Source organism: Arabidopsis lyrata (assembly GCF_000004255.2).
Source record: "Arabidopsis lyrata subsp. lyrata unplaced genomic scaffold ARALYscaffold_4, whole genome shotgun sequence".
In the NCBI taxonomy this organism is placed as follows: Eukaryota; Viridiplantae; Streptophyta; class Magnoliopsida; order Brassicales; family Brassicaceae; genus Arabidopsis; species Arabidopsis lyrata.
The window spans coordinates 14,349,808-14,373,511 of record NW_003302552.1 but is presented as its reverse complement, the minus strand read 5'-3'; the positions used below and the strand labels follow the sequence as shown (position 1 = coordinate 14,373,511).

Sequence of the window (23,704 nt, the reverse complement as noted above, 5' to 3'; positions counted from 1 at the left end):
TCAATGAAATAAACATTGTACTTTCTGATCACGAAAAAAATCAAAAACAAAATCCACAAGTAAATTATAAGGTTTGAAAGGCACGTAATAATAAACTATTTAATGGAATGAACAAAAGTCTGTCCACATGAGGGTTTTAAGATTGCGGAAAGTGAAGCAACAACTTGGAAAAAATCCACAGGTGTAAGAATTGACAATCGAAAACGTTGAACAATGCTCCATTGTATACAATACATAGATCAGTCCAATATATATATTTAAGAGTTTTAGAGCAAAATAATTTTATTTTCACTTATTATTATATAAAAAGTAAAATTTGCTGTATTTTTTAAAATATTTGGACCTATTATATATGTAAATTTTAAGGAAAAAAAAAGTTTTGGGCTGTCGAACTTCTGCCTTACCCCTCTAAGCCAGGGCTGACCTAGATGTTTCATGGCTACAAGTGTTTTATAAATGGTGCATGGAAGGAGACAGATTTCTCAGGTTTATAGGTTGAGTTTATACTCATGAGTCATGATGATCATATGGATGGATCTCTTATTAGAGCTAGAAACCTTCGCAAATTACTTTTCCTTTTCCGTGTGGAGTTGGAAAAACTATATTGGGTCATGATGTGTATTAACTATTATAGAGGAAAACAATATGTTTCCTAATAGAATGCATATAAAACTCAAGGAAATGACAGTGGCCATCTTTTCCAACATAAAGTTTGTTGAAAAAACCGACATGGAACACTTGTTCTAGACTTTTTTTTTTTTTCCAAGACTTCTCTAGTTAAGATCTGTATTGTCAGTTTGAATTACCGAACCATCTATACTAGTATAATCGCAGCACTTTTTGTGACAGGTGGGTAAAAAAGCTTTCGGGTATATCGGATATCCAACCCATTTTAAAAATTCATTCACAAAAAATTTGTTGGGTCAGGTTATATTTAACCCAACTCATACACCGGATATTCTATATTTAATAATTTAGCATTTTAGAAGATTTGATTAAGATTTATAATTATGATTCTCCTATCATCTTTGTTTGATTTGTTTTTAACTGTTTTGAATCATCATATAATACATAAAGTAAAAAAAAAAATCAATATTTTTTTTGCATATACTGTGATTCGAAATTTTTAAAACGGACATATATTATCCAATTGACGAAAATGTGTGTTCAACGTTCTACATCGATTAAAATATTTAGACAATGATTCAGAATCATATCATAAATAAGAACATTAATAAAATAAATGAGTTTTTTGGCGGGATGGGTTTGGCGGGACGGGTTTTTGAATCAACAATAATAAAAAGATTAAAATATCATTAATCCGCCGCTTCAATACGGATTTAATCCTTATTTTTTTTAATACAAATCACAGGACGAGTTAAGAAATTACGGAACGGGTTATATTTCGGAAATGATTTATATGGCGGACGAATTTGAATCAATATTTATATACCGCTTTAATACGGGTTAAATCCTCAGTTTATTAATAATTATCTCGTGGACTCGTGGTATACCGTTACTTAATAACAATTGTAAACTATAATATAAATAAATATGTTATAAAGAGATACAATTTACAAAATATTTTTATACTAACTTTAAAATTAAATCATTTCGCGGTGTACCGCGGGTGAAAATCTAGTTTTTATTATAAAATTCTGTTGACAATAAAGAGTTTCTATTAATTTTAAAATCCGTTACCAAAATAATTGTTTAAACTAATAAACATTATACCATCATGTTGTACGTGATTTGTTACGCTATGTACGATTGTCTGTTTAACCTATTCACTAGATCCGGATCCGCACGTACGTGCGAGGTTTCATATTTTGAAAACTGTGTTGTATAAAATTTATAATTAAATTTGTTTTCTTTTATTAGTATATACGAAATTGTTTTATGTTGTTTTGGTGAATTAGAGAATAGTATAGATATCAAAAGATATATAAAATTAAATTGAAAAATTATATTTTGTGTTTTAAACAAAATTTGGTTTGGTCTAATTTGGTTTGTTTCATTTGTTATAAATTGTGAATAGAAAATTATGAAAGTTGGTTTTATATGTAATATACATCATTTTATTATGTTTTATATAAAATAGTAGGTTGGTTTTGGTGAATGATAAATAATTTGGACAGTGTGTAATAGTTATTATTTTTTTTTTAGATTATATATTAAAAATTATAATTAAAAAATCAAAAATAATTGTTTTAGTAATGCAACTATATTATTAATATAATAATATTAGGTATTTCATGAAAAGGCTAAACCCAATTTTAAATTTAGGAGCCCATAACTGAAACTAATAACTATATTATATTTTGTGTTTTAAACAAAATTTGGTTTGGTCTAATTTGGTTTGTTTCATTTGTTATAAATTGTGAATAGAAAATTATGAAAGTTGGTTTTATATGTAATATACATCATTTTATTATGTTTTATATAAAATAGTAGGTTGGTTTTGGTGAATGATAAATAATTTGGACAGTGTGTAATAGTTATTATTTTTTTTTTAGATTATATATTAAAAATTATAATTAAAAAATCAAAAATAATTGTTTTAGTAATGCAACTATATTATTAATATAATAATATTAGGTATTTCATGAAAAGGCTAAACCCAATTTTAAATTTAGGAGCCCATAACTGAAACTAATAACAATTTCTTTTGGGCCGTGATACATATTTCGTTTGGGCTGATACATGTATTAATTTTATGTCTGTTTTTTTTAATATATTCTGTACATAATTATTTTCAGACCAACTCTTGGTCTTATCATCTCTAATTCTACCCTAAAGTTCTCAGCCGACTGTGTCTAAAAAGGAATCGATTGCAAAATTAACTGATAATCAAAAGCCTACGTCTCTGTTTATCATCTGTTAATCGGAAAATCTGAATTCTACAAAGAGGTAACGTTATTATTGAATCTGATTTTGACTTTCACTTTTTTTTCAAATGTTTCGATTCAAATTTTAAACTTTGTGATTTTATTTTTGTACAGAGAGCTTGGAAAAATGATAGTGAAGAAGTCGATCTTATATGGATAAGTATTCCCAATTTCCGTTCTAAATTTTGGTTCCAATTTTTTTAATCAACAAATCACAAATCGATATCAACATTAATTTGAGTGTGTTAGCTATAAAATCAATTTCTTTATATAAATCTTCAGTTGTCCGATTTAATATTTCTTGAAATTGGATTCTGTATAGATTGTAACATAAGATTATTTTTTTCCTGATATGTGGTTAAGTTAATTTATTTCCATATATATTTCAGATATTTACACACTGATGATGTTGCCAAAAGAGGAGTATTAAAAAAGATAAGTCTTCTGTAAAGATTATAAGAGAAAAACAGTTGTTTATAAAATATGTGGTATTGATGATACAAATTTCAATTGTGTATACAGCCCAAGCATCATGTCCTTGTCAAATTCTTATGGAAGAGGCAGAAACAACGTCATCTTTTTAGTAATCAATTAAATCTGGGAACTATGTTAAAGGTTAGTGAGATAATAACGATAACATCTTTGTTTACTTGATTAAAATGTATAGCTATTGTTATCTAAGTTAAAGGTTAATGAGATGATAATGATTATATACTTTTGTATAGTTTTAATGAATACTTCGTTGCTGCTGCAATTTCTGAATTAGTATAAACTAATTTCTCATAGTTTTCCACTCTCCAGTTGTGATGAGCTTTTGAAACTTGTTGACTTGTTGTTTCTTGACAGTCGCATGAATCAAAGTACCCTGTACGAAGCAAAGAAACAGACTTTAACATTTGATGTACACATAATAATTAGAAGAGTAAATCTATACTATTAGTAAGAAGATGATTATAGATGTATCAGCAAGAATCATCTCGATAGTCTCCTCGGAGTATTGGGTGTATTGAGTCCACGAATGGACAATTTTCACTTGGATGTTCGGTGATGGGAAGATTTGCAGCCATTGTTTGAGAGGTATAGAGGTGTTTTGATAGCTTATTGAGTATTGAGAATATGATTAGAGATCTATATTTATAAGAGATGGGGGACGGCTAGGGTTCGTCCTATTAGAACGCTATAATATATTTGCAAATCAATCATTTGAATAGATATTTTAGGTATATACTTGATTTAAGAGGTTTTGAATATACTGTTTTGATTTAGTTTAGATTTTTTGGTAACTGTATAAGAACAAAATTTGTTATCATATTAATTAAGATTCGAAATTATAGAGATATGATTGTTTAGGTATTATATTTACTTATGTGTTATGGTAATTATGTTTAGATTTCCAAATCGCAACCGTGAGCATCAATCCAGATCGCAACAGTGAGGATCAAGCTAAGGACTGGCGGGTCAAGTATAGGGTCCGCGTGTGGATCCGTAAGTTAGCCCATCATCCTCATAAATAACCGATCCAATAGCCCATGATCCATGGATATTTGTCTATCAAATTATACTTTTAACCTTGCACGTGTTTTTTTATTTTAGTCTTTGAATGTAATTATCCTAATGGCAATCTTTATAATTATTTACACTTAATAAGGTTATATATTATATAATCCTTCCCAATTAATAGAATAGATTCACTTTTTTTTTAGTGTCGTCCATTTTTATTATTTTGCAACAATTTACATGGACACATAATTTTTATTATTTTGCAGCATCAGAGAGAGCTAACGACAGATCTTTTTGCTGGTTAGTTGAATACAACAACTATGTTAGGCACTCTGTCGACTGTTAAAAGGGAAAAAAAGAACAAGATTCTTAAATGGTAGAATCAAAATCTCTTAAAAGAGTTTGTCAATGTAGTCGGACAAAAATATTCAAATGATTCCTTTACATAGAAGGAAAAACGAAAGAACACCAAATGCAAAACATCTTTGTTCTCCACACCAATCAAGTAAAAAGCCTCTTTCCACAATACATCACATAACAAATGCGAAACACTCACTACTCTTCTTTCACACCAAAATCAAAATGCCAACTAATAATAAGATCATATCTATGTTTTTTCCCAAATCAGAGTAAAATTCTCACTGGTATGAACAAAGAACCCAACTCTGTTGCACGAAGAAGATATCGGTGGTATTTAAAAGGCGCACAAACTCAGGATTCCGGTACTGGGGCTGGTGCTGGTGGTTTGAGAAGTGGCTGCAAAGCTTTTACAACAATACTCATGTTGGGTCTGAACTCAGATTCGTATTGTACACACAATGCTGCCACCGCTGCTAGCTGCATTGCCCACATTACAGATTCATAAATTTCAGATCATATTTGAGATTAAAAAGACCAAAGACATGTTATACTATGCATTGAGTAATTATCGCAATTGTTCATTATTAGATACTCAGTGGGATGAATTTGTGTACCTTTGCTACTGATTTAGGAGGATATTCTCCTTTTAGCTTTGGATCAACACACTGCTTCACTTTATCTTCACTGAGTCTTGGTGTAGCCTGAATAATAGACAGCAAACTTCAACTCGTAAGACAAGAGATAGAAACAGAGCAGGATACAGATTTGGACAGGGCAGATAACAAACATACCCAGGTTACAAGACTTTGTTGGCCACGTGGCATTGTATGATCTACAGGTTTCCTCCCTGTCAAAAGCTCTAGAAGAACAACCCCAAAGCTATACACGTCACTCTTCTGCGTCAACTGTCCGGTCATAGCATATCTGCAAATGGAAAGAAACATTTTAGCTGCCTTGTTCATACCTTCATTTGGATGCAACAAAACTTTTAAGGTTTTAAGGAAGATTACTCTGGAGCGTGATAGCCAAAGGTGCCTAAGACTCTTGTAGAGTGAAGACGAGCAGCATTATCAGGAGCTTGATTTGAGAGATTGAAATCAGCAACTTTTGCTTGATAGTCTTCAAAAAGGAGCACATTGCTAGATCTTATGTCTCTATGTATCACAGGAGGCTGAACCTTCTCATGAAGGTATTCTAAACCCCTAGCTGCCTCAACTGCTATCTTCACCCTTGTTAACCAGTCAAGTGTTGGACCTGGCTGCGCACCTTGAACTCCCTTCCTACCTGTAATAGAAACACATTACATCGAGAAATTGATTCAGTTTTCTATATTTTTTTCCCAAGCAATGAAGTTTTCTAACAAGATTCGGCATGGAAGCTCATCATACCATGGAGAATGTCGTGCAGTGATCCCATTGTTGCAAACTCATAAGCAAGAACACGGAGGTTTTCATCAACACAATAACCAACCAGTTGAATGAGATTCTCATGCTTCAGTCTAGAAACCATGGAAACCTAAGGAGAAGGAAGCAAGAAAATGTGAGGATAAGTTTCCTGAAAATAAAGGAGGGAAGGGGAATTGAAGCAAAATTTATAACCTGACTCAAGAACTCAGAATTTGTTTCAGCTTCAGGCGCAACATCGAGTTTCTTCAAAGCAACTGCTTTGCCATCATTTAGTGTTGCATAATATACCCTTCCATAAGATCCCTCACCAATCAGAGACTTTGATCCAAAATTATCAGTCTTTTCTTTAACCTCATCTACTGACAAGGGAGGAACTTCGATGGGAAGGGCTTCCTTCTGCGCCTCAGGCTTTGCAACAGCTTGTGGTTTTTGATTCTTTTGATTTGCTACATACGTGATACCAAGAAAATAACGTATTAACATAAAAAGTTTTCAAGTTCCCTTCTTCAAAACAGTCAAATACTAATCCTTATGTGCGAAAATACGATACTAGTTATAAAAAGTCTGAAAGCTTAAACCTATATTTAGTACGCAAACAATACCACCAAAATCCTATTCCTAATAGATCATCAAATCAGAACCATACATAGACAAGAAGTATAAATAAGTAAAGTGAACTCTTGTCTGCAACATACCGTCAGATTGCTGCCATGGACTTTTCAGATGCACCTCCTCATTTGATAAATCTGAATCTCCTCTTTTCTCCCCACAACAGATCCACCTGCGCATCCTTGTTCTCTTCTTCAAATATAGATCCTCCACAGCTTTTAGTACCTGCAACCATTCAAAGCAACTGATTATAGATGCAGAAAAAAGGTAATTTGTACAAATTTGTTTAGGCATATTGAAACCACCTAACAAATCACAGCAACATTTTCACATAACTAAAAAGAAAAGCTTCAAATTTAAGCTAAAACTAGAAACTGGAATCAGATTTGCATAAAGATTGCAATTATGATAAGCACAAGCTTTTGGAACAATGAGTAGGTAACTCTCGAATCATAATAAAAAAAATACAGTTCTAAATCAACAAATCCACATTCCATTAGTCGAACATGACTTAATATTCAACTGCAACATTACAAATCAGAAAGAGACAAACTTTTTGCCGTCAGATAAGGTCGGCGAGAGTCAACTACTATCGAAATCGAAAGCAAAAAAAAAAAAAAGATCAAAATTTTACTATGAAAACTAAGAATTTCAAATCAGACACATTACCCAGATGAGAAATCTACTCGAATTAACGTAAAACCACTTAGAATCGCGTCCTCAACGAAGATCCTCAAATGGGCATAGAAACAAAATCGAGTAAGATTTTTGCAACCAAAGTACAGAAAGCAAAATTGGGTCATAAGGAAACGAATCAAGAAGCTCTAAAAAGGTAGAAAATCAAGAGAATTGATCCAAATCCAAAAAAGAAAGAAAGATACCCGTCAAATCTAGGTTTCCCAAAAAAGTGATTCAGCTGCGACTTCTCTGATGAATATTTCTAGGGTTCTTCTTCGCTTAATGATTATTATTAACTCTGTAGATGAAAGAGAGTGAGTGGAGAAAGATGAGTTTTTGCTTGATGATGAAGATGGAGACAGATGGGCAAACCGCGGGGATGGCGATTATTAAACGGCCAATAGGAAAGTCCACTTTTCTCCTTTGGCTTTTTCTTCTTATTAATGTTTTTATATTTTTTGTTCAAAACATAAAATAAAAAATAAAATAATGTTTTTAATTTCTTTCAAAAGTAATATTTTTCTTTTTTTCCCCCTTATATAATTGAACTCAATCAATCAGTCATTTATTGCTTTGTTGTGTTTCAATATTTTTTAGCTTTAAAAAGACAAAACTCATCTATTTTTTTTTATTTTGATCACAAAATATTAAATTTTTGAAGCCTGAATATATGTAACCTAGCTAATCTCTTATAATAATTCAAAATAATATATCTATAAATGATTATATACGTAATCATGCACAAGACTTATCTAAAAACAAAATAATATTTTTTTTGTTCAAAAAAAACAACATGTGGATATAATATAATCTAATATTTATAGTTTTTTTTCTTTTCAAATCAAACTAAAATTCCCACTTTGTATGAACGAAAATTCTAACTCTGTTGTCCGAAGAAGATATCAAATGGTATTTAAAAGGCGCACAAATTTAGGATTGCGGTATTGGGATTGGCGCTACAAGAAGCTGTTGCAAAGCTTTCACAACTGTGCTCATTTTTGGTCTACACTCAGATTCATATTGCACACACAATGCTGCCACCGCTGCTAGCTGCGTTACCAAATTACATAAATATTAGATCATTTTTTTTGCGATTAAAAGGACCAAAGACGTGTAATACTTGTCTATGCAGGTTAAGTTACCATCCCAACCGATTTTTAGATATATATATATATATATATATATACTCTCTGGGATGAACGTAATGTACCTTAGCTACTGATTTAGGAGGATATTCTCCTTTTAGCTTTGGATCAACACACTGCTCTACTTCATCTTCACTAAGTTTTGGTGTAGCCTGAATAACACACGGTCCTAAGACATGAGATTAAAACATAGTGATGGAAAATGAGTAGCTAAAAACATACCCAAGTTACAAGACTTTGTTGGCCACGTGGCATTGTAGGATCCACAGGTTTCCTTCCCGTCAAGAGCTCTAGAAGTACAACCCCAAAACTATATACGTCACTCTTATGTGTCAACTCTCCAGTCATAGCATATCTGCAAATGGCAAGTCACATTTAGCTACCTTGTTCATATTTTTATCTAGATGCAACAAAATTGTTAATGTTTATAAACTATGGAAGATTACTCTGGAGAGTGATAACCAAAGGTTCCCAAGATTCTTGTAGATTGAAGACGAGCAGCATTATCAGGAGCTTGATTTGAAAGATTAAAATCAGCAATTTTTGCTTTATAGTCTTCAAAAAGAAGCACATTGCTAGATCTTATGTCCCTATGTATTACATGAGGTTGAACCTTCTCATGAAGGTATTCTAAACCCCTAGCTGCCTCAACCGCTATCTTCACCCTCGTTATCCAATCAAGTGTTGGACCTGGTTGTGCGCCTTGAACTCCCTTCCTACCTGTAATAACAACATATTACACAACCCTGGAGAAAACAATTTTACAAAAAAGTTTTATAACAAGAAGGGCGAGGAAGCCCATTATACCATGTAAAATGTCGTGCAATGATCCCATCGTTGCCAACTCATAAGCAAGAACACGTAGTTTTTCGTCAACACAATAACCAACTAGTTGAATGAGATTCTCATGCTTTAGTCTTGATACCATGGAAACCTAGGGAGAAGGAGAATGTAAATACAAGTTTCCTTAAGACAAAGGAAGGGGATTATTAAAGCAAGATCTATGACCTGGCTTAAGAACTCGGCGTTTGTTTCATCTTCAGGCGCAACATCGAGTTTCTTCAAAGCAACTGCTTTTCCATCATTTAGAGTTGCATAGTATACCCTTCCATAAGATCCCTCACCAATCAGAGACTTCGATCCAAAATTGTCAGTCTTTTCTTTAACCTCATCCACAGACAAGGAAGGAACTTCAATGGGAAGAGTCTCCTCAGGCTTTGCATTTTGATTCTTTTGATTTGCTACATATATATGTGATGTCAAAGAGAAAAAAAAAACGTTTTCTTCTTAGAAACATACAACAACATTCATGCATCTCGATATAAAAAAAAAAAACATGCATGCATCAAGTGTTTCACGTTCCCTCTTCCTTACGTGGCCAAATATGATACTAATTATACAAAGCCTAAAGCTTAAGCCTCTATTTATGAAGGAAACAATACCACTAAAATCCATTTCCCCAATAATTCATCAAATCATAATCATACATAAACAGAAAATATCAGTAAGTTAAGTGATCTCTTGTATATAACATACCGTCAGAATTTTGCCATGGACTTTTCATATGTAACTCCTCAGTTGACGAATCTGCAACTCCTTTTTTACCAGCACAACACATCCACCTGCGCATATCTTGTTATATTCTTCAAATATGGATCCTCCAAAACTTTTACCTCCTGAAACCATACAAAACTATTGAATATAGATGCATAAAATATATCAAATGTGGAGGAGATTCCAAGTATGCCGGGCGCATCGAGAGCTTGGGTTTCATGGTTTGCATCAAGACAATAGAGAAGATCAAATATCTTTGTAATGTTTAAGAAAAGTTTGCACTTAGTTGTTTTTAATATAATTTAACATAAAATTCAAAAAATAATTATATACAATTTTCTATCAACTCGTGACACTATAAAATTCTAACAACAAATTAACCCAGAGTAAGCGTAGTACAGAGTTTTAAGAAACGAAATTGTCACTGTCACTGCAATAAAATCACTTCGAATCTCATGTTACAATTTCACAAGGCACTACTTCAATCTCAAGTTAATGCTTCAACTAATTTCACAAATCACAAGTTACTTGCAAAACTTCAAATTTAAGCCAAAACCAGACGTACTAGAAACTGGAAACAGATTCGCATCAAGATTGCAATTTCTTATAAACACAAACTTTTGAAACAGAGTTGGTAACTCTCACAATTCATAAGAAATTGTAATTCTCAGTCAACGAATCCACATTCCATTATGCGAACATTAGTTAATAGCCAACTACTAACGAAATTAGTAGAAAAAGAAGATTAGGGAATCAAAGATCACATATGACCAAGTAAAAGACTAAGAAATTCAAATCTTCACCTAAATGATAAATCTATTCGAATTTACGGTAAAATTATAGATAAAAACATACACTCAAAATCACCTCCGAATGAAGATCCTCCTCAAACGAAATCGAATTTATAAAGTTAAAAATAGAGCAAAACCCAGATATATATAACCTAAATCTCTATAACTAAGTTTTCAATAAATCTATAAAGTATTATTCCTAACTATTAAAGTATATAATTATAGTTCACACTAAATTAGGTTTGATTCTTATATTTAAAATTATTTAGTGTATAGTGTTTTTATTATTTAGTGTCATTCTTATGAGTTGAATTCTGACAATTGTCAACTCAAACTGGAAAAGAAAAAATAAATAATAAGTAAGATTTTACAATTGTGTTTTTTGAAAGTACAAAGAATCAAATATTCTATCCTAATCAAAAAGATTTGAAGACAATATAATATTATTTTTCCTAAAAAATGATTTCTAGAGTTTTCACATATATTAAAAACCAATAATTGTTTAATTCTTTGAAAATTACTTTTATATATTAAATATTTTTTTTAATAATTTTGAACTAATAATAATCTGAAACGATTAATCTTTGTTAATCATTCTATCTTGAAATTTATGATTTATCAATTAATTGATAAAAATAAAAATAAAAATCCTAAAAAATCAATATTTGTGGAACAAACAAAAAAGTTAGAACAATCAGTTTTCTAGGAATGGAGTGAGTAATCAATTAGAAATTCGTGGTAGAACAAATTTTTGTCTATTCTGAAGTTGGTGGGTGAATCTGGATGGTTAGAGACAATGCTCTCTTGTCTCGTCTGCTAGACTTGCCCACCAACATTCTTTCCAAACACGATAATCTGTATAAACTAACCTAAAACTTGTATAATTATCTAATTTCTATTACAAAAAAAAGAATTTTTGGATAACAAACTTGTTATTTAGTCGAGTTTAACGGAGTACTTTATTTGAAAAACTTTTAAAACTTTGATATTTTAATTTTAATTTCTAATAACACTATAGTTTAATACATCTGTTTGACCAAAATATAATTAAGTTCGGTATATCAAAGTTTTTTTTGGCATTTACACGTTTTCGATGCCACAAGTCTTTTAGCCAAATATAATTTGCTTCAACAATTCAAATACACAATGTGGAATTATCTCTTCTTTACTCTTTAGTGGACTTTCAAATTTTGAATATTCCATTTATTCATCTATTTTTGATATCAATATTGAACTTTCAAATTTGGAATATTCATGTTGGTAAACTCTTAATTCATAAGAAATTGTATTTCATATCAATAGTCCATTTCATTTCATATCAAATTTTGAACTTTCCTTTCCACAAAGACAAAAAAAATCACTGTAGCGTGATTAGCACTTTTTAGCCTAACGAGAAAACTCAAAAAGGTAAAGAATAAGAAATTCGAATTCTGTTGACAAAAAAAAAAAGAAAAATTCGTAGATCCATGAGATCTTCAGCGGGAAAGCTTCTCTCCCATTCTCTACGGAGAAACCGCGGGAAACCTGTTGCCGGAGGCCATGGATTTTGGATTCCGGCTACGAGGTCGTCATCGAAGATGTTGATTTCGACGGTCCCGTCAGATGAAAAACCTGATCAAAATTCAATCGATGCAGGATCTTCAATGCGGAAACCAATTAGCTTATGGCCTGGAATGTATCATTCTCCGGTGACTAATGCGCTTTGGGAAGCTAGACGTAATATGTTCGAAAACCCTACCGGAGACGACGATTCTCAGTCAAAATTGACGGCTAAGTCTCCGTCGCGAAGCCGGACTTCGATTCTCTACAAGTTTTCTTCTGATTTTGTTCTTAGAGAACAGTATAGGAATCCTTGGAATGAGATTCGTACTGGTAAATTGGTTGAAGATCTTGATGCTCTTGCTGGAACCATCTCCTTCAAGGTTAGAAGTTTTATGGATTGTGAGAAGCTTTTTACCTTTGATTAGTTAGTGATGAGTCTCATATTTTGGATTTTGTGTCAACAATTGAGGTTTTGAAGATAATTGGGTTTTGTGTGCTATTACTGAACAGCATTGTGGTGGTGATAGCAGTGCGAGATCAATGATTTTGGTGACTGCTTCAGTGGATAGGATTATCATGAAAAGACCAATTCGTGTTGATGTTGACCTGAGTATAGTTGGCGCTGTTACATGGGTTGGAAGATCATCCATGGAGATGCAATTACAAGTACTCCAAAGTCAAGGTATCAGTTTCTCTTTAAACTATGTAGAGTGATAAACACTTGAGAAAGACTGAAAATCTGAATGTTAGGTTTGGAGGAGCTTCACTGTCTCAACAAAATAGAAAGGTCATGCTTTAACTGTTAAATGAGGTGGTGACTAAACAAATATATAGTTGTGAATACCATTTGAAGCGTTGTGAGATGGATTTGAATATGAACTACATCTAGCTCACTGATGTTCTATCATCATTGGAACAAAATATTACTTTCATGGTACCTTTTATAAGTCAGTAATATTTCTGTTTCATTCAATGAAATTGATATCTCTTATTGAGTTATGTTTTTTTTTCCCTCTCAAACTTCAGTAATACCCACCAATAATCATCGTCATTTGTGGCAGATGCCAATTCCGCTGAGTCGGTTGCCCTTGAAGCAAACTTTACATTTGTGGCTCGAGATGCCCAGACAGGCAAGTCAACTCCAATTAACCAAGTCGTGCCAGAAACTGAACACGAAAAACGTCTGTGGAAAGAGGCAGAAGAGAGGAATAAACTACGAAAACAAAAGAGAGCACAAGGTAAAGAAGAGCATGAGAAGTTGAAGGACTTAGAGAGGCTAAATGAGTTATTAGCAGAAGGACGAGTATTCCTGGACATGCCAGCTCTTGCAGATCGGAACAGCATCCTAATTAAGGATACTTACCATGAAAACTCATTGATCTGCCAGCCACAGCAAAGGAATATTCATGGCAGAATTTTTGGAGGCTTCTTGATGCGCAAAGCTTTTGAGCTGGCCTTCTCCAATGCTTACACCTTCGCTGGGGTTTCACCACGTTTTCTTGAAGTTGATCGCGTCGATTTTATCAAACCAGTGAGTCCATTTCTTTCTCATCTTCATCTAGTTATAGTGTGATGTGAAAACCAAAACAGTGAGATTTATGATAGCCATAGAAGAAAGCGATTAAGGGGCTGTTTTCATATGATGCAGGTAGATGTTGGAAACTTCCTTCGTTTCAAATCACGAGTATTGTACACAGAAGCTAACAGTTCTGCTGAACCGCTGATAAACATCGAGGTTGTAGCTCATGTTACAAGTCCAGAGCTCAGGTCCAGCGAAGTAAGTGTACACATATAACATTAAATATATTTTGAGCTATACACATTACGTGATGAGGCTGTGAAGAAGTTTAAGGTGATGTGATTTTTGGGTGGTAGGTCTCTAACAGGTTCTACTTCACCTTCAGTGTGAGACCTGAGGCCATGAAAGATGGATTGAAAATAAGGAATGTGGTTCCCGCAACTGAAGAAGAAGCTAGAACGGTAATCGAGCGCATGGACGCAGAGAGACCCATCTCATCGCCTTGACCGCAGCATTTGAACTGTTGATATCGATAAACAAGAGAAACCCAGTCTGACTAAAATATGAATAAGAAGCCATTTAATTTCCTTTATGCAAAAGAGATTCGTTTAATCATTCTTTCCCTCTGCGAGGGAACAACGATCTTCGACAATATGAGAGAAATGTCTATGTATAGCTACTGACCTACACTATAATATGTTTATTTCAGGCTATTTTTCTAATTAAAAGAAGACGAAAAAAAACTCTAATAAAGTGCAATCATACTTTGTTGTGTTGAGTAGTAGTGTCGATGACCGGTAAACAACAAATTATGTTTATGAATGACTGGTAAACATTATTAATGTCCAAACCATACCAAATAAAGTCGCCTTGAAAGTACCTACTTTATTACCGAAGAAGAGCCCCAATAAAAATGCAAGCAGTGATTTAGATTAACGCCTAAATCCATCATTTGCGATTACAAAATCAAATTTTGCTTCAGATGGGTTTTAATCACTTTTCGTCGCTTTTTCCCTTTAGACCTTGAAATCGATGGAAAGCAATAATCGAACACAGAATTCTCTCATTTCTCAATCAAAACTATCTTCCTTCACTTCTGGGCACGAAGCTGTGTTGTTGAACGTTAGATTTCAGAACTGAAACAAATAAAAACCATGGAGAAGAGAGAAGACGAGCAACAAAAGCGCGACGATTCTAGATTCAATCAAACACTCAAGAACGTTCAAGGGTAATCAATCAATCTCTTCCCGGATCTTGCATTTCTTATTTCTGATTTCAATGTCTTAGATCTGTAACTTTGTTATGCTACTTGTGAGGAATCGTGTATAGAGTTTCAGATTTGAATTTCTCTATTTTTTTGCTTAATTTGGTTCAGGTTTCTTAAAGGTAGAAGTATTCCTGGTAAGGTATTGTTGACTAGGAGATCAGATCCTCCTCCATACCCAATCTCTCCAACATATCAACGGAGCTTATCGGAGAATGACGCCGGTCGAAATGAGCGATTCGAGAGTCCCGTTGAGGTATACTTGTGGAAATGACTTGAGATTTTTTTATGTATGAAGGGGACTTGAGAATTAAGAGAGCTTATTGTAGGTGGAAGATCACAATTCAAGTAAGAAACATGATAATACGTATGCTGGTAAGCTACGATCAAACTCTAGTGCTGAAAGGAGTGTGAAAGAAGTTCAGAACTTGAAGATAGGTGTTAGATCAAGTGACTCTGCTAGAGTTATGAAGTTCAACAAAGTGCTTTCAGAAACAACTGTCATCTTAGGTACAATGCTTTGCCTTTGATGTAGTGTTTTGTTTACTATTCTTAGTGACTCGGAATCTGTTTCCATAGTGAGGATCTTATAACTTGCCAGACATGGCTTTGTGTTTTAGGTTTTTTCCACATTGCTCAATGAAAGACTCTATTTTGATCTTCTGTTAATTTGTTACTATGAAAATTCCTCTTCGATTCCCGCTTCTTACTTGCAGAGAAACTGCGCGAACTTGCATGGAATGGTGTGCCACACTATATGCGGCCTGATGTCTGGCGGCTTCTCTTGGTACGCTCTAGGACTTTCATATCTAAGCATATTCAATGTTAAACTTCTGTTGATTTGAATTGTAATCCGTATATCCTTATTATGTACATTTACAATACTGATCATTATAATATCTTCCGTAGATAGCTCTTTAGCTTATTTAGAGTCATAATGAGGGCACACTTGCACTAGTCAGATGATTTCTGTTATTAGCCCTTTCCATCAACATTCTCTACAACAACAATTTGGATTTTGGTTTGTTTTGTTTTGTCTATTTGAATTTAAATATAAACTGACAACAGGGATATGCACCACCTAATTCAGATAGAAGGGAGGCTGTTCTGAGAAGAAAACGTCTTGAATATCTGGAATCTGTTGGCCAATTTTATGACCTTCCAGATTCCGAACGTTCTGATGATGAGATCAATATGCTTCGCCAGGTTTATTCTCGTACTCTAAGTGCTTCTATGACAGAATCTTCAAAAGTTGGTAAAATCTCTTAGCAACTGTATCCTTTCTCAGATTGCTGTTGACTGTCCAAGGACTGTACCAGATGTCAGTTTCTTTCAGCAAGAACAGGTGCAGAAATCACTGGAGCGTATTCTTTACACGTGGTGAGTTACAGAATGCAGGCTGTGATTATAGTTGTTCTTGGGTCAACCAACAACCAGTTGGAAAATTCAGATGAAAACTAAATCTGAAAATTTAATTTTGCTGAATTTACAGGGCCATTAGGCATCCAGCAAGCGGATACGTTCAGGGAATAAATGACCTGGTCACGCCCTTCCTAGTTATTTTCTTGTCAGAATATCTAGATGGCGGTGTTGACAGTTGGTCAATGTCTGATCTATCTGCTGAAAAAGTCTCAGATGTAGAAGCGGATTGCTACTGGTGCTTAACAAAGCTACTTGATGGTATGCAAGATCATTACACGTTTGCTCAACCTGGAATCCAGAGACTTGTGTTTAAGTTGAAGGAACTTGTCAGGCGTATAGATGGTAGGTTCTTGCTAGCTTGTTCTTGTTAATTGGATGTGTCTTTGGTGATTGTTTGAGCGTATGACATGCACGTCCCTTCTTTACAGAATCATGTTAATTATATTGGATGCGATTTTCATCTTGTTTACCATGAAGTCCTTGATTTACAACATTCTTCTGCATTTTAAGGAAATTCGAAGTTTGTGTCTTTAACAATGGTTGTGTACTTGTGTTGAGTTTGGTTTAATGTAATCACGCTTTTGCTTATATGCGACATTTTGATGAGTTGATGTCATAGAGTGATAAGAACTAGGGATGGTAATTAGCTTGATGCTATTGTACTGCATTTACATCTTCTGCATTTTAAGGAAATTTGAAGTTTGTGTCTCTAACAATTGTTGTGTTGAGTTTGGTTCAGTGTAATCACACTTTCGCTTATATGAGACGTATTGATGAGTTGATGTCATAGAGTGATAAGAACTAGGGATGCTAATTAGCTTGTCATGATGTTTGATACTATCGTACTGCATTACCTAGTGTATTAATTCATAAATAACCAACCACGTATTTTCCATTTTAGGCCTGGTTATTGTTTTATGATATAGAGTTAACATTATCACATTTTTGTTATGTACTAGAACCTGTTTCAAGACACATGGAAGAGCATGGGCTGGAGTTTCTTCAGTTTGCTTTCCGGTGGTATAACTGTCTTCTCATTCGTGAGGTTAAACACCATTTTGAGCTCTACGAATATATGCCACGGTTTTTAAAACCTGATTTAGTCTCATTACAGTTTTTTTTTTTTTTTTTTTGTGGGAAATTTACGGAAACCTTTGAACTTTCTATAGATCCCTTTCAATCTCATCAACCGCCTATGGGACACGTATCTTGCTGAAGGAGATGCGTTGCCAGACTTCCTAGTGTATATATATGCTAGCTTTCTTTTGACGGTAAGAAACACTGCATCGAATACTAGTTGCGTTGTTTTCTTCTTTTTGCCATGAGAATTGAATACAAGTTGCATTCTGAACAATGCAGTGGTCTGATGAGCTGAAGAAGCTAGATTTTCAAGAAATGGTAATGTTCCTGCAACACCTTCCGACACATAACTGGTCAGACCAAGAGCTCGAAATGGTGTTGTCAAGAGCTTACATGTGGCATAGCATGTTCAATAATTCCCCAAACCATTTGGCTAGCTGAAATGACTTTTCCTCCATGATGCTGCTGTTTTTCCCTTGGTTATATTATCTTATTCTTCGTCTTGTCAAAATCAGCTTTCGGGGTTTTTTGTTTGGTTATGGTAAATGCTAACATTCTTGTCTTGTTAATTGTTATTAGTTATGTATGGTTTCTCGCACCTCTTGTTGAATCTTCTCACCAGTTTGTGTGTTTGTAATATTTGTAGCTTTCACTAATTTTGGCTGTCTCAATAATTTTTATTTGGAAGTCATGAAATTTCGAGAGAGATAGAGATAGAGAGCTCTGAAATGGATAACTCTTGACAGTATTATCCATGCCAATCCAGCTAAGCCCGCCCGGCCCGGCCCGACTCTTTTGGGCGAGTAATAGTTGGTTTTGTTTATTATTATGTGTTAGATAGAGATAATACAAAATTAATGATTAATTAGCCTCAAAATTCAAAACAAAGAATGTGGACATGAGCAACGTTGTCAACAAATCTACTTAAAAGATGGTGTCTTTTGTCTTGGATTCCTAAGCACAATAATATATATTAAAGTCAACATCAATCAAAACTTTTGGTCGATTATTTGCATCTCTTATTATTAACTTTGTGGTATGATTATTTTGATAAGGAATATTATTTCTAGTAAAATTATTATTATGTTACGTTATATAAACTTGAGCAGTAATGTCACTATTATAGTAATTTTTCCATTCAAGTGAAGAAACAAATCGAGAGATTATGATGAAAATGATGATGATGAGTCATCACTTTTTGAAGCCCATGCCTAATTACGGTAAAATGAAAAAGGTGTTTTAAGGAAATAAGAAAAAAAAAAAAAAACACAGTGAAAGGTTAAGAGAGAAAGGTAAAGTAAGAAGTCTCTCAAGTTTCTCTTTTTGCTTTCCCTTTTGTGTGGTTCATTCAGCTCTCAGTCTTCTTCTTCTTCTGCTATAACGCTCTTCTCCACCACCGTAATCGATTTTCGATTGTCTCCGACGAAGAGAAGCTGACACGACGACGGCTTTCAATTTCTACTGAGGAAAAGGCTCTCTACCTTTATGCTCGGAGAAAATGGTTTGATTTTCGAGGATGATGAATATTTCAGGTATCTTCACTTGTTCCTTCTTCTTCTAGCTATCGCTTTCTCGTATTAGGGCTTGAAATCAGTTTCAATTCGAGAAATTTTATGATTTGCGTTACATGACTGTTGTTTAATCGTAGTCTCTGTGTTTTCATTTGGAAGCTTAGTGAAAAAAATTTGGGAGAATTTGGAGTGTATGAGAATTGGGTATTGACTCTGCTTTCTGGGTAAAACAGAAATTTTAACTTTTTTCGTGTTTTTTGTGGATCCGAATAAATTAGGATCTTGAATACAAAAAAGCAAATGGTTGTTAGATGCCAAAAATATTTGGTGGAAGAACATAAGATTTATAGGTTCTTTTATCTTAGTTTTTATATGTGGGGGTTGGATTCTTTATGTCCTTTACTAGTTGGAAGAATACTTAAAAAGACCCAAATGTTCGTTGGATTTATGAATAAGAGGAATAGAGTGATGTGGTTGGCAAGAAAATAGAGCTCTTTAATAGCAAACGAACATTTCACTAAACTATCTAACTTCCTTTTTCTGCATCTACCATCCTTGTAGATGTCCATTAGGCTCATTGTCTCGAATGGGTTCATTGGAAAAGTTACTAACTTCTTTTGGGTTTTGTTATTTCTTCTGAAGGTTGTTGTAGGAGTGTTTTTGCCAGCCTTGGTGCTGGTCATGGCTTTTATCTGACTACCGTTTGTGCCTTTTGATGAAACTAAATAATGCCCCGGGGAGAGTTAGCTATGGGCTCTTTAGAGACTGTTTCTTGGCTTAAGGGTAAGTTTAGTTTCCGTTCTCTTTCATGGTGAATTTTAACTATAGTTGTGTCGTGAATACAAACAAGATGCAGTTTATGTATTTCTGCGGCTAACAAGAATATAGAGAGTAGTTTCAGGAACTGTTTTTTGGGTTTCCATAGTTCACTTCAATGATTAATTATTTGTTTTTTGACTTGTTGGAATGAGTTTAATTGTTTTATGTTGGCAATGTTTTACTCAAGCAACAGCATTACATATATTTGTTGGGAGAAAATTTTTTGTTGCTTGGGAGACCGTTTCGCTAATAATTGCAACTGTCTTATCACAATGACGTGGTTTTGCAATTGGTTTCGTGGATTATATCTGTATATAAAGTTGTTTGTTAACGGGTTACTTGCTTCTCTTATCAGGTTGTTTGGTTTATCGCTTCTTGTTATTTATTATCTGGTTATCAAGCTTCCAAGATGTAGCTGCACATGATAAGCTTAATGAGCATAGTAGCAGATCGACAACTTCTGAATTGGCAAATCCACCTGGCATTGGAGTATCTGGTCCCATTCAAGTATCGCCGTCCGTAATTCCCAAATATGCATCTCCTGCTCTACCTTGGATACCACCAATGTACCCTACTTTTCCTGATACATATGAACCCAAGTTAACTGGCAAATGTCCTACAGACTTTCAAGCAATTTCTAGTGTTTTCGATACAGCAGCTTCTGATTGTTCCCAACCGTTTGCTGCACTTGTTGGGAACGTGATATGTTGTCCACAGTTTGTTAGCTTACTTCATATTTTTCAAGGACAGCACAACGTGGAGTCAGATAAGTTGGTTCTGCCTGATGCAGTTGCTACATATTGTTTTTCAGATATAGTTAGTATCCTGGTCAGTAGAAGAGCCAACAGGACAATACCTGCACTTTGCTCTGTAAAATCATCAAATCTAACTGGAGGTTCTTGTCCAGTAACAGATGTCACAACGTTCGAGAAAGTTGTTAACAGTAGCAAATTACTGGATGCCTGTCGCACTGTTGATCCTCTTAAGGAGTGTTGTAGGCCTATTTGCCAACCTGCAATTATGGAAGCTGCGCTTATTATTTCGGGACACCAAATGACAGTTGGTGATAAGATCCCTTTAGGAGGATCAAATAACGTCAACACAATTAATGACTGCAAAACTGTGGTGTTTTCATATCTTTCCAGGAAGCTTCCAACAGACAAAGCAAACGCCGCATTTAGAATTTTATCATCCTGCAAAGTTAACAAAGGTACTTACCTGAATCATATTATCTTTCTCATCAATCTCCCTTGGATAGTCTTGGAAATTATTCTGACTGTACATTTGTGTTACAGCTTGCCCGTTGGAATTTAAGGAGCCAACGGAAGTGATCAAGGCTTGTCGTAATGTGGCTGCTCCAAGCCCTTCTTGCTGTAGCTCGTTGAATGCGTACATCTCTGGGATACAGAACCAAATGCTAATAACAAACAAGCAGGCCATAGTCTGTGCAACAGTCATCGGTTCTATGTTGCGGAAAGGTGGTGTTATGACAAATATCTATGAGCTTTGTGATGTCGATCTCAAAGATTTCAGTGTCCAGGGTAAGTGTTTTTTTTTTAGACTCTCTAATAACTAGATCATCTTTTGCTCTACCGAATATCTTCCTGACATTAGCTCTCTTTATCTGTTTCTGGGTATGCCTGTGGGCAATAAAAGCAGCATATGGAATGCAACAAGGTTTGCATCAATTCATCTCATAGTCCAAAGTTGTTTGATATGTGTTGTTGTCTAGCCAGAATAAGTGTTAACGATCTTTTTGGGTAACAATGTGAATATAGGTTGTCTTCTGCGAAGCTATCCTGCAGACTTGATATTTGACAACACATCAGGCTACAGCTTTACATGTGATTTGACAGACAACATTGCTGCTCCATGGCCATCTTCATCGTCAATGACTTCTTTGTCTCTCTGCGCTCCAGGTAACCATCTCTCTTTACTTGTTGTTCTTCTCGTCCTCACTGTTAGAGCTTCCAAGAGACTGAAATTCTAGATTACAAAAGAGTGATACTTTTCTTATTCAATCTACTCAAATCTGCAGAGATGTCATTACCTGCCTTGCCAACATCTCAGACTATTAAAAATCACGGTACGCATAATTTCCTTGCACTGTATATCGTAAGTAAAAATCAAAGTCCATGGACAAAATTTTTAAGAAGAGAACTGAAAGACCTGCATTTTCAACTCTAATTGCAGGGTTTCGCAATGGTGGGGTTGGAGCGTTTCGTGTCATTATTTGGGTATTCCTTGTGTATGTTGTTGTGAGACATTAAAATGAGATTTAGGAGGAGGGTTTTGTTTTTGGTAGTCAGTGAGGACTTTGGATAAAACAATGGTAAGCTCAATTTTCTTCTGTATATGTTTCGTAATAGGGCAAGTGTGTTATGTAGTAGTAATATCTTTCTCAAATCTCATGTTGTATAGTAGCATTTTTCTCTCAAATCTCATGTTGTATAGTAGCATTTTTCTTCTCTGCTTCTGTTTCCCTCATCCTTGTTATGTTCTTTTTATTTTTCACATTTGGTTATTCATTTTGGCTTTGGGAATTAAAGATGAGATTCTGAATCAATTGGGATCGATCTTTAATTAGTACTACCTGAAGATCAGTGACCGAAGTCTTATAAGCTTTGTCCTCTGAGAAAGCCTCGACAAAAATGAACCTTCTAAAGCAGCCTGGTCGTCCTATTTCTCAGATTGATGAGAGTCTCAAACGAGTATTAAACCTTAATCCAAAATTTAAACTATTAAAGAAAAAATCTAGTTAAACTTAAAAATCTATTTTAGAGACATCTTTTCTACTTCTGATCCTCAGGAGTTCCATTCCGTCCTTAGGGACGTGCCTGTTATGATCTCGGAGGCAATGAACCAGAATCTTTTAAAGGATATCTCCCCTGAGGAAGTTCGACGCGCCCTTTTCTCACTTAACCCGGACAAAACTCTAGGGCCGGATGGCATGACTGCCCTTTTCTACCAGCGGTTTTGGGATCTAACCGGGCCGGACCTAATCAAAGTGGTACAAGACTTCCATGCGTCAGGATCCTTTGATAGGCGACTGAATGAAACAAACATTTGTTTGATTCCGAAGACAGATAGACCGAGAAATATGTCGGAATTTCGACCAATAAGCCTGTGTAATGTTAGTTACAAAGTTATATCAAAGGTCCTAAGCTTTCGGCTTAAGAAACTTCTTCCGGATTTAATTTCCGAGACTCAATCTGCCTTTGTTTCGGGTAGACTCATTACTGATAATATTCTTATAGCACAAGAAAACTTTCATGCTCTTCGGACCAATCCGGCGTGCAAGAAAAAGTTTATGGCTATAAAGACAGACATGAGCAAAGCTTACGATCGAGTAGAATGGTCCTTTTTACAAGCCCTCATGTTAAAAATGGGCTTCGCTCAGAAATGGGTAGATCTGATCTCGTTCTGTATCTCATCAGTCTCTTATAAAGTTCTCTTGAATGGAGCCCCGAGAGGGTCCATTAAACCAACAAGGGGAATTCGGCAAGGGGATCCCATTTCTCCCTTTTTGTTTATCTTGTGTACCGAAGCTTTGGTGGCTAATATTAAAGAAGCAGAATGGCATGGACGAATTCACGGTCTGCAGGTTTCCCGTGCT

General features: G+C 34.6%; 5 protein-coding genes and 1 long non-coding RNA gene across 9 annotated transcripts; 4 read left to right on the top strand and 2 right to left on the bottom strand.

Moving 5' to 3' along the window:
- Positions 1-2,750: 2,750 nt before the first annotated feature.
- Positions 2,751-4,566, top strand: LOC110229034. Its single transcript, XR_002332532.1, has 5 exons — positions 2,751-2,910; positions 3,003-3,048; positions 3,278-3,503; positions 3,735-3,965; positions 4,278-4,566. It is a non-coding gene; the product is annotated as an uncharacterized LOC110229034 (long non-coding RNA).
- Positions 4,567-4,754: 188 nt separating this feature from the next.
- LOC9315345 (PTI1-like tyrosine-protein kinase 2) lies at positions 4,755-7,825 on the bottom strand. 3 transcript variants are annotated; one of them, XM_021027767.1, is made up of 8 exons: positions 7,433-7,825; positions 6,850-6,988; positions 6,347-6,600; positions 6,137-6,263; positions 5,759-6,032; positions 5,540-5,672; positions 5,363-5,449; positions 4,755-5,225 (listed from the first exon to the last, which is right to left on the bottom strand). In XM_021027767.1, exons 2-8 carry the CDS (start codon positions 6,941-6,943, stop codon positions 5,100-5,102), a joined length of 1,095 nt encoding a protein of 364 aa, XP_020883426.1. In that variant the 5' UTR covers positions 6,944-6,988; positions 7,433-7,825; the 3' UTR covers positions 4,755-5,099. The 3 variants fall into 3 exon arrangements, with proteins under 3 accessions (XP_020883426.1, XP_002879278.1, XP_020883427.1); XM_002879232.2 differs by having other exon boundaries at positions 6,850-6,987; positions 7,645-7,825; XM_021027768.1 differs by lacking the exon at positions 7,433-7,825 and adding an exon at positions 7,069-7,183.
- Positions 7,826-8,255: 430 nt separating this feature from the next.
- Positions 8,256-10,498, bottom strand: LOC9317196 (PTI1-like tyrosine-protein kinase 2). Its single transcript, XM_002879231.2, has 7 exons — positions 10,123-10,498; positions 9,595-9,827; positions 9,394-9,520; positions 9,033-9,306; positions 8,809-8,941; positions 8,652-8,738; positions 8,256-8,491 (listed from the first exon to the last, which is right to left on the bottom strand). The coding sequence occupies exons 1-7, from the start codon at positions 10,214-10,216 to the stop codon at positions 8,372-8,374; spliced, it is 1,068 nt and encodes a 355-aa protein (XP_002879277.1). The 5' UTR covers positions 10,217-10,498; the 3' UTR covers positions 8,256-8,371.
- Positions 10,499-12,271: 1,773 nt separating this feature from the next.
- LOC9317195 (acyl-coenzyme A thioesterase 9, mitochondrial) lies at positions 12,272-14,735 on the top strand. The gene is made up of 5 exons (XM_021029743.1): positions 12,272-12,853; positions 12,984-13,155; positions 13,535-14,004; positions 14,122-14,250; positions 14,349-14,735. Exons 1-5 carry the CDS (start codon positions 12,398-12,400, stop codon positions 14,496-14,498), a joined length of 1,377 nt encoding a protein of 458 aa, XP_020885402.1. The 5' UTR covers positions 12,272-12,397; the 3' UTR covers positions 14,499-14,735.
- A 120-nt stretch (positions 14,736-14,855) lies between these two features.
- Positions 14,856-18,447, top strand: LOC9317194 (TBC1 domain family member 22B). Its single transcript, XM_002881081.2, has 10 exons — positions 14,856-15,220; positions 15,368-15,512; positions 15,586-15,766; positions 15,973-16,043; positions 16,325-16,462; positions 16,545-16,636; positions 16,749-17,020; positions 17,638-17,723; positions 17,848-17,949; positions 18,038-18,447. Exons 1-10 carry the CDS (start codon positions 15,147-15,149, stop codon positions 18,197-18,199), a joined length of 1,323 nt encoding a protein of 440 aa, XP_002881127.1. The 5' UTR covers positions 14,856-15,146; the 3' UTR covers positions 18,200-18,447.
- A 477-nt stretch (positions 18,448-18,924) lies between these two features.
- Positions 18,925-22,654, top strand: LOC9317193 (uncharacterized GPI-anchored protein At1g61900). 2 transcript variants are annotated; one of them, XM_021028817.1, is made up of 8 exons: positions 18,925-19,290; positions 19,912-20,052; positions 20,444-21,298; positions 21,384-21,629; positions 21,748-21,765; positions 21,867-22,007; positions 22,127-22,174; positions 22,282-22,654. In XM_021028817.1, the coding sequence occupies exons 2-8, from the start codon at positions 19,998-20,000 to the stop codon at positions 22,356-22,358; spliced, it is 1,440 nt and encodes a 479-aa protein (XP_020884476.1). In that variant the 5' UTR covers positions 18,925-19,290; positions 19,912-19,997; the 3' UTR covers positions 22,359-22,654. The 2 variants fall into 2 exon arrangements, with proteins under 2 accessions (XP_020884476.1, XP_020884477.1); XM_021028818.1 differs by lacking the exon at positions 19,912-20,052.
- Positions 22,655-23,704: the final 1,050 nt, after the last annotated feature.

Coding starts and splice junctions, on each gene's coding strand:
- LOC9315345 (XM_021027767.1), bottom strand. CDS start 6,943: ATGCGCAGGTGGATCTGTTGTGGGGAGAAAAGAGGAGATTCAGATTTA. Junction 6,601..6,849: donor TCCATGGCAGCAATCTGACG/GTATGTTGCAGA, acceptor TCACGTATGTAG/CAAATCAAAAGAATCAAAAA. Junction 6,033..6,136: donor ACTGCACGACATTCTCCATG/GTATGATGAGCT, acceptor TTTCTATTACAG/GTAGGAAGGGAGTTCAAGGT.
- LOC9317196 (XM_002879231.2), bottom strand. CDS start 10,216: ATGCGCAGGTGGATGTGTTGTGCTGGTAAAAAAGGAGTTGCAGATTCG. Junction 8,942..9,032: donor TTTGGTTATCACTCTCCAGA/GTAATCTTCCAT, acceptor TGCCATTTGCAG/ATATGCTATGACTGGAGAGT. Junction 8,492..8,651: donor CTCCTAAATCAGTAGCTAAG/GTACATTACGTT, acceptor TTGGTAACGCAG/CTAGCAGCGGTGGCAGCATT.
- LOC9317195 (XM_021029743.1), top strand. CDS start 12,398: ATGAGATCTTCAGCGGGAAAGCTTCTCTCCCATTCTCTACGGAGAAAC. Junction 14,005..14,121: donor GCGTCGATTTTATCAAACCA/GTGAGTCCATTT, acceptor CATATGATGCAG/GTAGATGTTGGAAACTTCCT. Junction 14,251..14,348: donor CAGAGCTCAGGTCCAGCGAA/GTAAGTGTACAC, acceptor TTTGGGTGGTAG/GTCTCTAACAGGTTCTACTT.
- LOC9317194 (XM_002881081.2), top strand. CDS start 15,147: ATGGAGAAGAGAGAAGACGAGCAACAAAAGCGCGACGATTCTAGATTC. Junction 16,463..16,544: donor AGATCAATATGCTTCGCCAG/GTTTATTCTCGT, acceptor ATCCTTTCTCAG/ATTGCTGTTGACTGTCCAAG. Junction 17,950..18,037: donor ATGCTAGCTTTCTTTTGACG/GTAAGAAACACT, acceptor TGAACAATGCAG/TGGTCTGATGAGCTGAAGAA.
- LOC9317193 (XM_021028817.1), top strand. CDS start 19,998: ATGCCCCGGGGAGAGTTAGCTATGGGCTCTTTAGAGACTGTTTCTTGG. Junction 20,053..20,443: donor GACTGTTTCTTGGCTTAAGG/GTAAGTTTAGTT, acceptor TTCTCTTATCAG/GTTGTTTGGTTTATCGCTTC. Junction 21,299..21,383: donor ATCCTGCAAAGTTAACAAAG/GTACTTACCTGA, acceptor TTTGTGTTACAG/CTTGCCCGTTGGAATTTAAG.